Consider the following 15,067-nt stretch of genomic DNA (forward strand, 5'->3'; position numbering starts at 1 on the left):
AAAATACTACAAAGGAATTTAGGTAGCAAGATTTTTTATGAAAACTTGTTTTCAGATCCGCAATATTTTGATTGTAAACTTGATTTATGTACATAATGTATCAATAAATACTTTTAAAATAATTAATCAGTTATTTCACAAAATGCAGTATTCATTTTGAGCTGTGTTTCAGCTTTCTTTACTTGACATTAGTGGGCATCTTCAATTTTATGCACAATGGTGATTTTATTTGCACTCCCAAAAAAAGTGATGCATTGCAGGCGGCCTTGACCATGCTACGCGACGTAACGGCACAGAATGCCTGTCCTATGAATAACAGCACTTGAACAGAAAGTCAAAGACTGAACTGCAAGGCAATCTGAAAGACAGCTATATCCCCTGCCGCTGTTATGGATAGTGAAAGGGTTGATAGTACTGGGGTGGAAGCATTAACATTGTTAAGTATAATGTAAAACAAGAGGGCCAAAATGGCCCTATATCGCTCACATGTTATCATTGCACTTAAGGACAAGAAGATCAAAGAATCATAATCCATATCAATCAAAAGAATTATGAGAAAATATAGTTGAAATTTTCTTAAAGTTACTTCAAATAAAATTATTTTCAAATCAGGCCAGTAGTTTTATGCCCAAAGGATTACATCGAGCAAAATTCTGACTGTTGAAGCCCAAAGGACAGGAACAACAAAGAGAAGAAATTAAAAGTAAATCTAAGTCCTCAGAAAAAATATCTAAGTTCAAAGGACAGGAACAACAAAGGGCAAAATTTAACCAAAAAGAAATGAAAAATTCTTACAATGTACAGATATGTCAAAATACACCTAAAAATTGGAGGTACCATCCATGTTGTACCACAGAAAAGTGGTCTCGGTTTTTTACCTACGGCCAATAATAATAAAATTACTTAATAAGCTATTTATAGTAACATAAAAGGGAAGTAACTGAAAAAAATTATTGTAGGTCAACAAAAGAAGGATCTGCCAAATATAAACAAGAGCACTGCAATCGACGCAAATGCAGAGCAATATACACATAAAAGAAGTCATATGACCTTTGACCCCTAAGTGTGACCTTGACCTTGAAGTGAGTCATTCAAATGCGCTCTGCATATTGTTTCGATGAGGTGAACATTTGTGTCAGGTTTCTTTGAAATCCTTCAACGGGTTCAACAGTTACAGAGCAGAAGGGAAATTGCTAACCAACAGACATACAGACTGACAGACACCGAGGCGATAACATAATATGTCCCTTAGGGCGTATAAAAAGGAATCAAGATCTTATGGTGATACAAGTTGTGTGCAAGTTTGGTTAAAATCAAATATTAAATGAAGCTGCTATTAAGCCGAAAAGGTCAAAATAGCTAATTTTGGCCCTTTCAGGGGCCGTAACTCTGGAACCCATTAGGGGATCTAGCCGGTTCAAGAAAGGAACCAAGGCCTTACGGTGACACAAGTTCTGTGCAAGTTTGATTAAATTCAAATCAAAAATGAAGCTGCTATTGTGCAGACAAGATCAAAATAGCTAATTCTGGCCCTATCAGGGGCCATAACTCCGGAACCCACTTTTTTTTTTTTTTTTTTTTTTTTTTTTTTGTTGGGTTTAACGTCGCACCGACACAGTTTAAGGTCATATGGCGACTATCCAACTTTGATGGTGGAGGAAGACCCCAGGTGCCCCTCCGTGCATTATTTCATCACGAGCGGGTACCTGGGTAGAACCACCGACCTTCCGTAAGCCAGCTGGATGGCTTCCTCACATGAAGAATTCAACGCCCCGAGTGAGGCTCGAACCCACATCGATGAGGGGCAAGTGATTTGAAGTCAGCGACCTTAACCACTCAGCCACGGAGGCCCCTCCGGAACCCATAAAGGAATCTAACCATTTCAAGAAAGGAACCAACAACTTGGTTTGATACAAGTTGTGTGCAAGTTTGGTTAAAATCAAATCATAAATGAAGCTGCTATTGTGCAGACAAGGTCAAAAAAGCTAATTTTGGCCCTTTCAGAGGCCATAACTCTGGAACCTGTTGCAGGATCTGGTCAGTTCCAGAAAGGAACAGACATCTTATGGTGACACAAGTTTTATGCAAGTTTGATTAAAATCAAATCAAAAATGAAGCTGCTATGGTGCAGGGTCAAAAAAGCTAATTTTGGCCCTTTAAGGGGCCATAACTCTGGAACACATAATGGGATCTGGTCGGTTCAAGAAAGGAACTGAGATCTTATGGTGACATAAGTTTTCTGCAAGTTTAATTAAATTCAAATCATAAATGACGCTGCTATTGTGCAGACAAGGTCAAAATAGCTAATTTTGGCCCTTTCAGGGGCCATAACTCCGGAACACATAATGGAATCTGGCCAGTTCAAGAAAGGAACCAAGATCTTATGGTGACACAAGTTGTGTGCAAGTTTGGTTAAATTCAAATCATAAATGAAGCTGCTATTGTGCAGACAAGGTCAAAATAGCTAATTCTGGCCCTTTCAGGGGCCATAACTCTGGAACCCATGAAGGAAACTGGCCAGTTCAAGAAAGGAACCAAGATCTTATGGTGATACAAGTTGTGTGCAAGTTTGGTTAAAATAAAATCATAAATGAAACCACTATCGTGCAGACAAGAAATTGTTGACGCACAAAAATAGCAAATTCTGGCCCTTTAAGGGGCAATAACTCTAGAACCCATGATGGGATCTGGCCAGTTTTTGAAAGGAAATGAGATATCATGCCAATACAAGTTTTGTACAAGTTTGATCAAAATTGCTTGCAAAATGTTGTCTCTATCTTGTTCACAAGAAATTGTGGACGGACGACGGACGGACGACGGACGAAGGGTGATCACAAAAGCTCACCCTGTCACTATGTGACAGTTGAGCTAAAAATGTCTATGTATGAGGACAACAAGCGATATGCTGAGAGGTTGCAGGAATAAGTTTAATAAAAACAAGAGCACGCCTTGCGGGTGCAGATGCTCATTTGATTTTTTTGCCTCTGTATAATAGAAATATTGTCCTACCCATGATATTCCAAGTCCAAAAAGGGCCATAATTCTTACAAAAAGCAGGATGGAGTTATGTTTCTTGATATACAGAGTAAGCTTATGATGGTTAACAACTGATGCAAGTTTCAAAGCAATAGATTTGATAGTTTAGAAGAAAAGTTTACCTAAACATAAAACTTAACAAAGAAATCTGATATTTCTTAAGTCCAAAAGGGGCCATAATTCTTGCAAAAAGCAAGATGGAGTTATGTTTCTTGCTGTACAGGGTCAGTTTATGATGGTGAACAGGTGTTGCAAGTTTCAAAGCAATAGCTTTGATAGTTAAGGAGGAAAGTTGACCTAAACATAAAACTTAACCAAGAAATCTGATATTTTCTAATTCCAAAAAAGGCCACAATTCTTACAAAAAGCAGGATGGAGTAATGTTCCTTGCTGTATGGGGTCAGCTTGTGATGATGAACAAGTGTTGCAAGTTTCAAAGCAATAGGTTTGATAGTTTAGGAGAAAAACTGACCTAAACACAAGTATTAACCAAGAAATCTGATTTTCTCAGTCCAAAAGGGGCCATAATTCTTGCAAAAAGCAGGATGGAGTTATGTTTCTTGCTGTACAGGGTCAGCTACTGATGGTGAACAAGTTTGGCAAGTTTCAAAGCAATAGCTTTGATAGTTTAGGAGAAAAGTTGACCTAAACATAAAACTTAACCAAGAAATCTGATATTTTTTAAGTCCAAAAGGGGCCATAATTCTTGCAAAAAGTAGAATGGAGTTCTGTTTCTTGCTGTACAGGTCAGCTACTGAAGGTAAACAAGTGTTGCAAGTTTCAAAGCAATAGGTTTGATAGTTTAGGAGAAAAGCTGACCTAAACATAAAACTTAACCAGCCGACGCCGATCAAGTGATGACAATAACTCACCATTTTTTTCAAAAAATCAGATGAGCTATAAATCACGAATACACTTCAACAACGAAACTCTGGCAGGTTACTAAGATCAGTTATTGAATATTAAAAACTTATGAATTTTGAGTTCTGCACATGGTCTTGATAAGGGTAATATTACAGCCAAGTCATATTAAAATCCTTCAAGGGGTTTAGGAGATACAGAGCACACACAAAATGGAAGGCTCAAACCTTTGACCTTGAATTGTGACCGTGACCCATCCAACACGGCTGACTCTTGAGTTCTGCAAATTGTTTTGATGAGGTGATCATCTGACCAAAGTTTCATGAAAATCCTTCAAGGGGTTTATGAGATACAGAGCGGACACAAAATGGAAAGCTCAAACCTTTGACCTTGAGTTGTGACCATGACCTTCAGCCAACATGGCTGACTTATGAGTTCTGCACTTTGACTTGAGGTGACCCAAGTTTCAAGAAAATCCTTCAAGGGGTTTAACTTATATGGAGCAGACTCAATTGTTACGGACAGACGGATGGACAGAGACCATTTCTATTACTCCCCAACTCTCGTGGCAGGGGGATTGAAAAGTTAACACACACACGCTATTTACAAAGAGGTAACACTATTTGCTACAAGAATAAAAATAAACAAGGTGGTTACCATAAAATAGATTTTTATTGTTCACAAAAATTTGTACACTGCCTTCAATAATGACATAAACGTTTTTTTTAACAACAAAAATGTAAGGGAAGAACCTAAGGTGATATTTTAATAAAGATTTGTCTACATTACCAATATAACCTGATAAGAAATTATAATGACCACATTTGGGAAAAGCAGTTGGTCTTTTATTTAACAAGAGCTGTCCGTAAGACAGCCAAGCTCGACTATTCGAAATATTGTCACAGAAGCAGGAAATTATTACCCAAAATGCTAAATATCAAAAGAGTTTTAAGTTTGAAAGGGGACATAATTTGACCAAAATGCATATCAGAGTTATGGGACTTGATGCTATCAACTAGTTTCATATCCCCGAAGAAACATGTTAAGTTTCAATTCCATATCTGCATTAGTTTTGGAGATAGTAACTTGCATGTAAACCTTTAACCAGAATTTTCTAAGTCCAAAAGGGGGCATAATTTGGCCAAAATGGTCAGAGTTATGGGACTTGGTGCTATCAACTAGTTTTATAACCCCGAAGACACACGTGAAGTTTCAATTCAATATCTGCATTAGTTTTGGAGATAGTGACTTGCATGTAAAACTTTAACCAGAATTTTCTAAGTCCAAAAGGGGGCATAATTTGCTCAAAAAACATGTTAGAGTTATGGAACTTGACCCAGTGAGGTTGGTAACTGACCTAGAAAAAGAATAAATAAGTTTCAAAGCTATATGCCTTTACATGATAGCTGTATGTACTTGCATGCAAAAACTTAACCATGGTGTGATGCCGACGCCGATGCCAGGGTGAGTAGAATAGCTAGACTATTCTTTGAATAGTCGAGCTAAAAACGAGAGGTAATTACAGCCAGGTGCTCGCTGTTCATGAATGGTCTGACTGAACTTTTTAACCTTTACCCTGCTTAATTTCTAAACTGGACTGGTTCATCATTCAATTTGGCAGTACCATTAATTATTCAAATGGGTATTCACTAAAAATTTACTGACTGAGAAGCCAACAGTGCAGACCAAGTTTAGTCTGCATGGATGTACACTACAGGCTGATCTTGGTTTGCACTGGCCGCAAAGGCAGGTTCACATGAAGCCAGCAGGCTAAAGGTTAATAACATTTTGCAATTGTCAAAAACATTCAACACAAATAAACAGATTTGATCTCAAATAACAACAATAAAATTCTAAAATACTCCTTGGCCCCCACTAGACAATAATCACACAAATAAAATTCAAATAACATATTTCATATACAATGCAATACAAATACTTTAATGCAACATTTTATGGCAAATTTTGTAAAAGTATGATTCAAGATCAATATAAGTAAATGTTGTTCCTCAACAAAACAAAACAATGCCAGTTATTTTTGCGTAAAGGCTGTTACACAGTTTTATAACTTTTATGCAATATGGCCAGAAAATGGCCAATAAAAACAGATTCATAAATATAACAATTCAACTTTCTGAAGCTAGCAGTTTTATGTAGGTTTACATTAATGACATCTGTTTGTAACACACTAATCAATATCAAGTATCAACATGCTGCTGGGCTTAAGATATTAATCAATTAATTACCATATTAAAGTGTGCTTTTATCTACATTCCAGCAAAACCAGTTGGTAAATTCTTTTGATTCATTTTAGCTTACACCGAACTTGACTGAGACAAAATCTTTCAGCTTCTTTAAGCCACTCTCAACTCTGTTCAGAGCATGATCCAAGGTTATACTGAGAACAGAAACCAGTCCAGAATCTTTAGCATCTGATTGGTTGATATTGAGCTGGGCTCTTGAATGTGACCAATGACAAAACACGATTCTGAGATTGGTCTCCAATCTCAAATTTATAAACTTAGAACCTGGTGTTATATGAACAGGCATGCAGTCAATGCCGTAATGGTGCTCAAATCCACTCGCTATCGTGGCTTGATTTGACTGTTAGTTACACAAAGAAGAAGGCCAAGATCTGTATTTTCTGTGATAAACAAAGGCTGACACATGGTTGTATGACAGAGCATATTAAGAGTTAAAATTGTCATGTGACATTTCTGGTATAATTAAAGTCCAGCATAATATTTATCAAAATATTTAAATGAACATGTAAGAATGAAAAGTCAAGTCTTCTTGAGGTTTATCTTCTAATTTTAACATTACTTAAGTTCATCATTTGAGCCGTGCCATGAGAAAACCAACGTAGTGGGTTTGCGACCAGCATGCGCATCCGCGCAGTCTGGTCAGGATCCATGCTGTCCGCTTTCAAAGCCTATTGGAATTAGAAAAACTGTTAGCGAACAGCATGGATCCTGACCAGACTGCACGGATGCGCAGGCTGGTCTGGATCCATGCTGGTCGCAAACCCACTATGTTTGTTTTCTCATGGCACGGCTCATTTAGATGCTCAGATATTAAACCACTCGGACTAATGCACTTATTGATCAGTTCCTGCTAATCGAAACTCTTGATTTATGATAAATTAGATGACAAACCACTTGAAGGCCTTGATTATCTGATAAATGTTTAACTTCAGCAGTTTTATGATGATGTGACATAAATTAAGAGCTGTCTAATCAATACAATTTTCTTGCATTTTACAATACTTTGACACTTCTTTCTAGCACTTCAATAACATTCTTGCACTTTTTGTTGCACCTTTACATTTTTCTGCACTTTAACTTTTACAATATTTTTGCATTTGTCTGCACTTTTTCTTGCACTTAACAATATTTTTGCATCTTTTCCTAAGTTTTACAATATTCTTGCTGTTTACAGTCTTTTAGATACTAGTGTAAATCTTTTAAATAAACTAAATGCTACTTATATCTAGTAAGTTCTAAATTTCATTCATGTCAAACATTTAGCAGCAGAAATACCAGCTGCAACATAAACAATTGTTTTAAAATGTATTTTTTCAGTTTTCAAACAGTGAAAATATAATGAGCTCATATAACTTAAAACTTCCTGTTTAGTTTATCAGGAAGATGTCACATGTGAGATTCATTTGTGCATATGCTTCAAGATACAGATGAAGGTTATCTTTCTTTGTTGTTTTGTTTTGTTTTGTTTTGGGTTTAACACCATTTTTCAACTGTATTTCAGTCATGTGTAGTCAAAGCGATATTGCATGGTGCTGTGGTTCGTTAAGAGAGTGTCAATGGCCCATATTTCAGTCATGTAATGGCAGGCAGTTACCCTAACCAGTGTTCCTGGATTCTGTACCAGTACAAACCTGTTCTCCACCAGTAACTGCTAACTTCCCTACATGAATCAGAGGTGGAGGCCGAATGATTTCAGACACAATGTCTTTTATCAAATTGTCATGGAGAACATATGCACCGCCCGGGGATCAAACTCACGACCCTACAATCCTTAGACCAACACTCTCCCTACTGAGCTAAGCAGGTGGGCTTGATGATGATGATTGTCATTAAATGAAATATTTTCATAATGGCACAGGGAACAAGAGGACCATGATGGTCCTGAATCGCTCACCTGTCCCCACATGACCCAGTTTTGAACTGAGTATGATGTCGTTTTTTTCTATTATTTGACATAGTGACCTAGTATTTGAGCACATGTGACCCAGTTTTGAACTTGACCTAGATATCGAGATAAAAATTCTGACCAAGTTTCATGAAGATCCATTGAAAAATATGGCCTCTAGAGAGGTCACAAGGTTTTTCTATTATCTGACCTAATGACCTAGTTTTTGAAGGCACTTGACCCAGTTTCAAACTTGACCTAGATACCATCAACGTGAACATTCTCACCAATTTTCATGAAGATCTCATGAAAAGTACGGCCTCTAGAGAGGTCACAAGGTTTTTCTATTAATTGACCTAAGGACCTAGTTTTTAAAGGCATGTGACCCAGTTTCAAACTTGACCCAGATATCACCAAGGTGAACATTCTGACCAATCGTCATGAAGATCTCATGAAAAGTATGGCCTCTAAAGAGGTCACAAGGTTTTTCTATTTTTAGACCTAATGACCTAGTTTTTGACCAACGTCATCCACTTTCGAACTTGACCAAGATATCATCAAGGTGAACATTCTAACTAATTTTCATGAAGATCCATTGAAAAATAAGGCCTCTAGAGAGGTCACAAGGTTTTTCTATTTTTAGACCTAATGACCTAGTTTTTGACCGCATGTGACCCACTTTCGAACTTGACCTAGATATCATCAAAGTGAACATTCAGACCAAATTTCATGAAGATCCATGGAAAAATATGGCCTCTAGGGAGGTCACAAGGTTTTTCTATTTTTAGACCTAATGACCTAGTTTTGGACCGCACGTGACCCAGTTTCGAACTTGACCTAGATATCATCAAGGTGAACATTCTGACCAATTTTCATGAAGATCCATTGAAAAATATGGCCTCTAGAGAGGTCACAAAGTTTTTCTATTTTTAGACCTACTGACCTAGTTTTTGACCGCACGTGACCCACTTTCAAACACGGCCTAGATATCATCAAGATGAACATTCTGACCAATTTTCATGAAGATCCATTGAAAAATATGGCCTCTAGGGAGGTCACAAGGTTTTTCTATTTTTAGACCTACTGACCTAGTTTTTGAGCGCACGTGACCCACTTTCGAACATGGCCTAGATATCATCAAAATGAACATACTGACCAATTTTCATGAAGATCCTTGAAAAATATGGCCTCTAGGGAGGTCACAAGGTTTTTCTATTTTTAGACCTAATGACCTAGTTTTGGACCGCACGTGACCCAGTTTCGAACTTGATCTAGATATTATCAAGATGCACATTCTGACCAATTTTCATGAAGATCCATTGAAAAATATGGCCTCTAGAGAGGTCACAAGGTTTTTCTATTTTTAGATACTGACCTAGTTTTGGACAGCACGTGACCCAGTTTCGAACTTGACCTAGATATCATCAAGATGAACATTCAGACCAACTTTCATACAGATCCCATGAAAAATATGGCCTCTAGAGAGGTCACAAGGTTTTTCTATTATTTGACCTACTGACCTAGTTTTTGATGGCACTTGACCCAGTTTCGAACTTGACCTAGATATCATCAAGGTGAACATTCTAACTTTCATGAAGATCCATTGAAAAATATGGCCTCTAGAGAGGTCACAAGGTTTTTCTATTTTTAGACCTACTGACCCAGTTTCGAACTTGACATAGATATCATCAAGTTGAACATTCTGACCAACTTTCATAAAGATCCCATGAAAAATGTGACCTCTAGAGTGGTCACAAGCAAAAGTTTACGCACGGACGCACGCACGGACAGATGGACGACGGACGCTGCGCGATCACAAAAGCTCACACTGTCACTTTGTGACATGTGAGCTAAAAACATAAGTATTCAGAAGTAATCTTTCACTAAAACAACATAAATTTCCTACATATTAATGATTTATATATATCTGCAAGTGACTTAAGTACCCTGCAGGGTTGCCCAAATAATGACAGAGTTATATCTATCTATATACAAATATAGTTGTTAGAAAATTAGAACATCATTGCCAAAACAAAAGGTTAGGCTTCTTTATGGAAGAAAATGCCTAAAAGCAATAGATTTTTTAGTATTATCATTTATTGTTCATAATTCATATTCTGTCATGGTAAAGCATAGTTCCATACCGGTGAAATCATTTTTCATAATCACACAGTCTGAGACAGAAACTTTCGAACAGCATTCAGGCTATTTACAATTAAAATGCTCAGTCCACTGAAATTTCTATTGTAATAGTTTGATTTATTGTAGGTTAAGAAAACAAGAAAGCCATTATGACCCCAGACACCCACTTGACCTTGACCTTTTTATCTTAACTACATGTCAGGCCATAAGGTAAATGCAAAAATTTTGTTTAACGAGGATTAGTCAGCCTTTTTCCTTTTTCCATTTCTAGGTTCTGTGGCCCGTAAAAGGGGCCAATCCCAATCGTTCAATTACACTTGAGATAGGTCCAAATAAGGATGCTACAGACCAAGTTTGATGAAGAGTCATCAACAAGTTAATGCGACTTTTTTTTCTATTAGCAGTAGTGGTCTCTAAAACGAGTCAAGTGGAACCAATTGAACAAATATGAGAGATATACAAAGTTTGGTGAAAATCAATGAGTGGATTTATCAGAAGAAGGTGTTTTAATCTTTCCCTATTTTACCACTGATGTCCTCGAAAATGGACAAAGTGAAACCTTTTGAGCAAATGTGACAAAGGGTCATACAATGAAGATACAGACCAAGTTTGGTGAAGATCAATCAACCAGTTCATGTGGAGAAATTATTTAAAGTTGTTTTCTCTATTCTCAGCTCTAGTGACCACAAAAATGGGTACATGCAACCACTAAAACAAACTCGAAAACTGTCCATCCAAAAATGCTACAGACCAAGTGTCGGAAGATCCATGGATTTTGAAAACTAATAAAAAAAATTCTAATTTTTGCTCCGCAAAACAACCCCAAAACATGGTCGATTGTGACCATTTTAATGCTACAGACCAAGTATGGTGACGATGAATCAAAGGAATTGTTTAAAGGTTTTTCTATTTTTAGCTCTGGTGAACCCTAGAAGAGGCCAAGCTGAAACATTTGAAAAACAAAATGAGAAATGTCCATACAATGATGCTACAGACCAAGTTTGGTTAAGATCTATAAACCAGTTAATGAGAAGAAGTTTAAAAAAAATATTTTTAGCTTTGGTGACCTTTAAACAGGACCAGCAAAACCAATGAACAAACCTGAGAAAGGAACAAACAAAGATGCTACAGATCTAGTTTGTTGGAAACTGAAAAGAAGTTTTTTGTTGTTGTTTTTTAGCTCTAGCTGTCCCTTAAATCGGTCAAGCAAAACCATTTGAATAAATCTGAGAGAGGTACAGGCCACCATTTCATAGACCAAGTTAAATGTAAATCTGACGAGTGGTTTCACAAAAGATGTTAAAATGCTGATGCAGGAAAATGGACAACAGACCATCCCACTATACTAATAGCTCACCTTTAACAAGATTTAGGTCAGGTAAAATCTCATACAACACTTTGTTAAACATGTATCACTTTTTCATTTTATACAACATAAAAGTCACCTTTATATTTGAAAATAGGGGCCTCCGTGGCTGAGTGGTTAAGGTCGCTGACTTCGAATCAATTGCCCCTCATCGATGTGGGTTCGAGCCTCACTCGGGGAGTTGAATTTTTCATGTGAGGAAGCCATCCAGCTGGCTTACGTAAGGTCGGTGGTTCTACCCAGGTGCCCACGCGTGATGAAATAATGCATGGAAGGGTACCTGGGGTCTTCCTCCACCATCAAAGTTGGAAAGTCGCCATATGACCTATAATTGTGTCAGTGCGATGCTAAACCCAACAAAATAAAATAAATCATAATTATTTGAAAATGGGATATTTAGAGTCTCATATGAATATACAAGACTATTGTTTGCTTGTTGTGTCACATTCTGGAACTGTATCATGTCATTCCAGGACAAAACCTGTATTAGTGACAAAAAATCAAAACTGAGATAACAAAATATTCATGAAGGACATTCTTTTATCTTTCAAATCTGAAAATTTGAAGAGTCTTCATTATTTCAGTATGATGTCACTGTGCATGGCGTGTTTATTTTTCATGTCATTTATGCAACAAATTATGCAACATCATACATTCAGAAACAATTTAAATGATTTTACCAGTATTTCAATCTATTAACTGTGCAATAAATTTATCATGTCATTAACACAGGTTTTCTAATGGATAGGCCCATATGTATTTGCACTCCCTTCCATCATAATTTCAGACCCAGACGAACATATGACCAGAACTGACATTTCACACTCCAACTGGATTGCTTCCTCACATGGCAACCCTAAAAACTCAAAACCTGCATGTGATTTAAAGTCAGCGACCTTAACTCGACCACAGAGGCCCCTAAATAAAATGTTAATACTGTTAATCAGTCATCAATGTAAGAGATACAGTTTTTATGACAAAATCGTGTATAAATAGCAGCAACTGTAATGATAAAATTCATGACTGAAATATTCAAAACAGATAAATGCACCCCTTTTTAAATTACAAGCCATCACTGTTTAACAACAGTTCATTATTTCTATATGAATCACTTTTGACATATACAGTTTTTCATAATTATATTATCTAATATCAATTTTTAACATATACGTACACATTTTCTGTCAGAAAATCTGAAATTCACTAATTAATTCAAATCCCTATATTTAACATTTACCCTAAATTTCTAAAATAGACCTGTCCATCATTCGATTTCCTCAGTACCATTTATTATTTTAAGGGGTGTTCACTGAAAATTTACTGACTGCATAGCTAACAGTGCAGACCATGATTAACGTATATGGATGTGCAGGCTGGTTTTGGTCTGTGCTGGTCGCAAAGGCAGAATCACTTGCGGACAGCAGGCTAAAGGTTAATTCCCATCGTATGGAAATTTTTGAATGTGGGGGGTGGTGGGTGGGGAACTAATAATTGTTTTATGAGCAATGATCTATGCATCAGAAAGTTCACTGGTTCAAAGGAATTTTCAGCCTCATTTTGGCTGATTTACAGTACAAATAGGTACATGTATATAATAAAAGGGCCATTAAAGTAGCACCTTGACCTGTAAGGATGTATCTGACTCTGACTCATGGATTTTGCCAGACTGGATAACACTTGGTGCGACCCCCTCATGGGATCCAGGCTTAGCAAAATAATTTCAAGCCAAATACAACACTACAGATCCAGGTACTGTTATTATAATCCTATTATAACATATCTGCTACACAACAGAATACTCACTAAGACAACACAAGACACGAGAACATTTCTTTAGTTCAGCCATCTTTGTTATCGTAACTCCTGCCGAATCTCAGCTCAATCTTTTCCCCAATAAATATAAAATCAAATAAAGTTAAACCTAAAAAACAATTATCATTATCTTTCTGTCTTGGCATCCTTTTTCTCTTTGCCATAAGCACTGTCAAGCCCAAGACCCATGAATACTAGTACAGTGCCTAACCATTGCCGAGAATTCATGGGGTTTGAGAATAGAATAACAGACCCTAAGATGGTGAAAAATTTTCTAGTGGTGGTGATGATCGAACAAGGTAGTGGTCCAAATGATGTCACAGTGATGAAAATAAAAACCTGGAAATAGAAAAATATTGTATTCCAATCAAATATGAACCCAACTGTTTTGCACTGAGTTTCTAAATCAAGTGAAAATTTCCTCTAAACAGCTGTCAAAATATTGAATTTGTTCTAAATAAGATCCAGCTATCTTCCTACAAGTACAGGCCAGTAAATCGCTTCAGTTCATGCATAGTTCTAAAAATCAAGATAATTACACCTTTATAACTCTATTCTGTGGTGTACTAATTCACCAGTTCACAACAGTGACATTTTGCTCAAAGCAAAAATATCTTATCTGCTGAGTTAAATACTAAGTGGTAATTCACTTAATTACACTAGTGCTAAAAGGTTTCTTTTCAGTAAATAAACTCACAGAAGCATCTGCATCAGTGATGCAAAGGGGATTCATACTCAAATGAATATATATCCATTTTATCTTAAGTTTTGCAAACAAACTACAATAAAACACAGGCTGCTCCCTCAAAGTCATAATGAATTGAGCAAAACTCTCAAGTTGTCTGGAGTTTTGAATGATCAAAACATAAAAGATGAGGATAACGACTGAGGACCATATGAATCGTTTATGCCATCAACACTAGAGTGAGAAGTGCTTCACTGTAGTAGGAGCATTAAAAGGCTAATTTCATTATTCTGACAAGGATGATCTCCCTTGTGCTTTAATAGCATGCTACACCTACTAAAGGCAAAAGTTAGTCAAAATTGTAGAATATTTGGTTTAAAATAAGAAACCTGTTAAATAAGGTTTTCGTCATGTTGACCAACTTATTAATACATCTTAAATCTGAACAAGAGGCCTAAATGGCCCTAAGTTGCCCACCTAAGAACTTGACATTTTTACCTTGCTTCTTACTAAGTTTGGTGAAAATTCCGTACAAGGATCTACAGACCAAGTTTTTTGAAGATTAATTCAAGTGATTCATGAGAAGAAGTCATTTAAATGCTTTCCTATTTTCACTGGAACTATTTGCAAAAATTTGAAAGAAGACCATACGAAGATGCTACAGACCAAGTTTGGTGAAGACCCATCACCTGGTATTTGACAAGAAGTCCATGATGATGAACCCGGGACAGCATGACTTATGCCGGACCATCCACCTACTGAAACAAAGTTCAGGTGAGCTAAAAAAAACAGGCTAATTTATATAAGAAAAAAAAACAACAACAAGAAACTGACCTGTCCTATAGCACTGGCTACACCAAAGGTTACCATTTTTGGCAATACAGAAGGATATCTTTGTACAAAACCTAGGAATGCTATGCCTTCTCCTGATAATACCAAACCTGAAAAAAATAATTAATATGATAAACCTAAAACCTGTTTAACAACATTTTAATACTTTTCTGGTGTTTATCTCT

At 36.6% G+C, this 15,067-nt stretch overlaps 1 protein-coding gene across 3 annotated transcripts in view; it reads right to left on the reverse strand.

The window, feature by feature from the left end:
* Positions 1-5,399: 5,399 nt before the first annotated feature.
* The window catches only part of LOC123559679 (solute carrier family 35 member B1-like), a 37,141-nt gene continuing 27,473 nt past the window's right edge, over positions 5,400-15,067 (reverse strand). For all 3 annotated transcript variants that reach the window (XM_053552509.1, XM_045351696.2, XM_045351695.2), the window contains 2 exons: positions 14,886-14,992; positions 5,400-13,705 (listed from right to left, as the gene is read on the reverse strand). In XM_053552509.1, coding sequence (XP_053408484.1) covers positions 13,493-13,705; positions 14,886-14,992 — 320 coding nt within the window. In that variant the 3' untranslated portion in view covers positions 5,400-13,492. The remainder of the gene's footprint in view (positions 13,706-14,885; positions 14,993-15,067) is intronic.

The sequence above is a fragment of the Mercenaria mercenaria genome, chromosome 10 (genome assembly GCF_021730395.1).
Source record: "Mercenaria mercenaria strain notata chromosome 10, MADL_Memer_1, whole genome shotgun sequence".
NCBI lineage: Eukaryota > Metazoa > Mollusca > Bivalvia > Venerida > Veneridae > Mercenaria > Mercenaria mercenaria.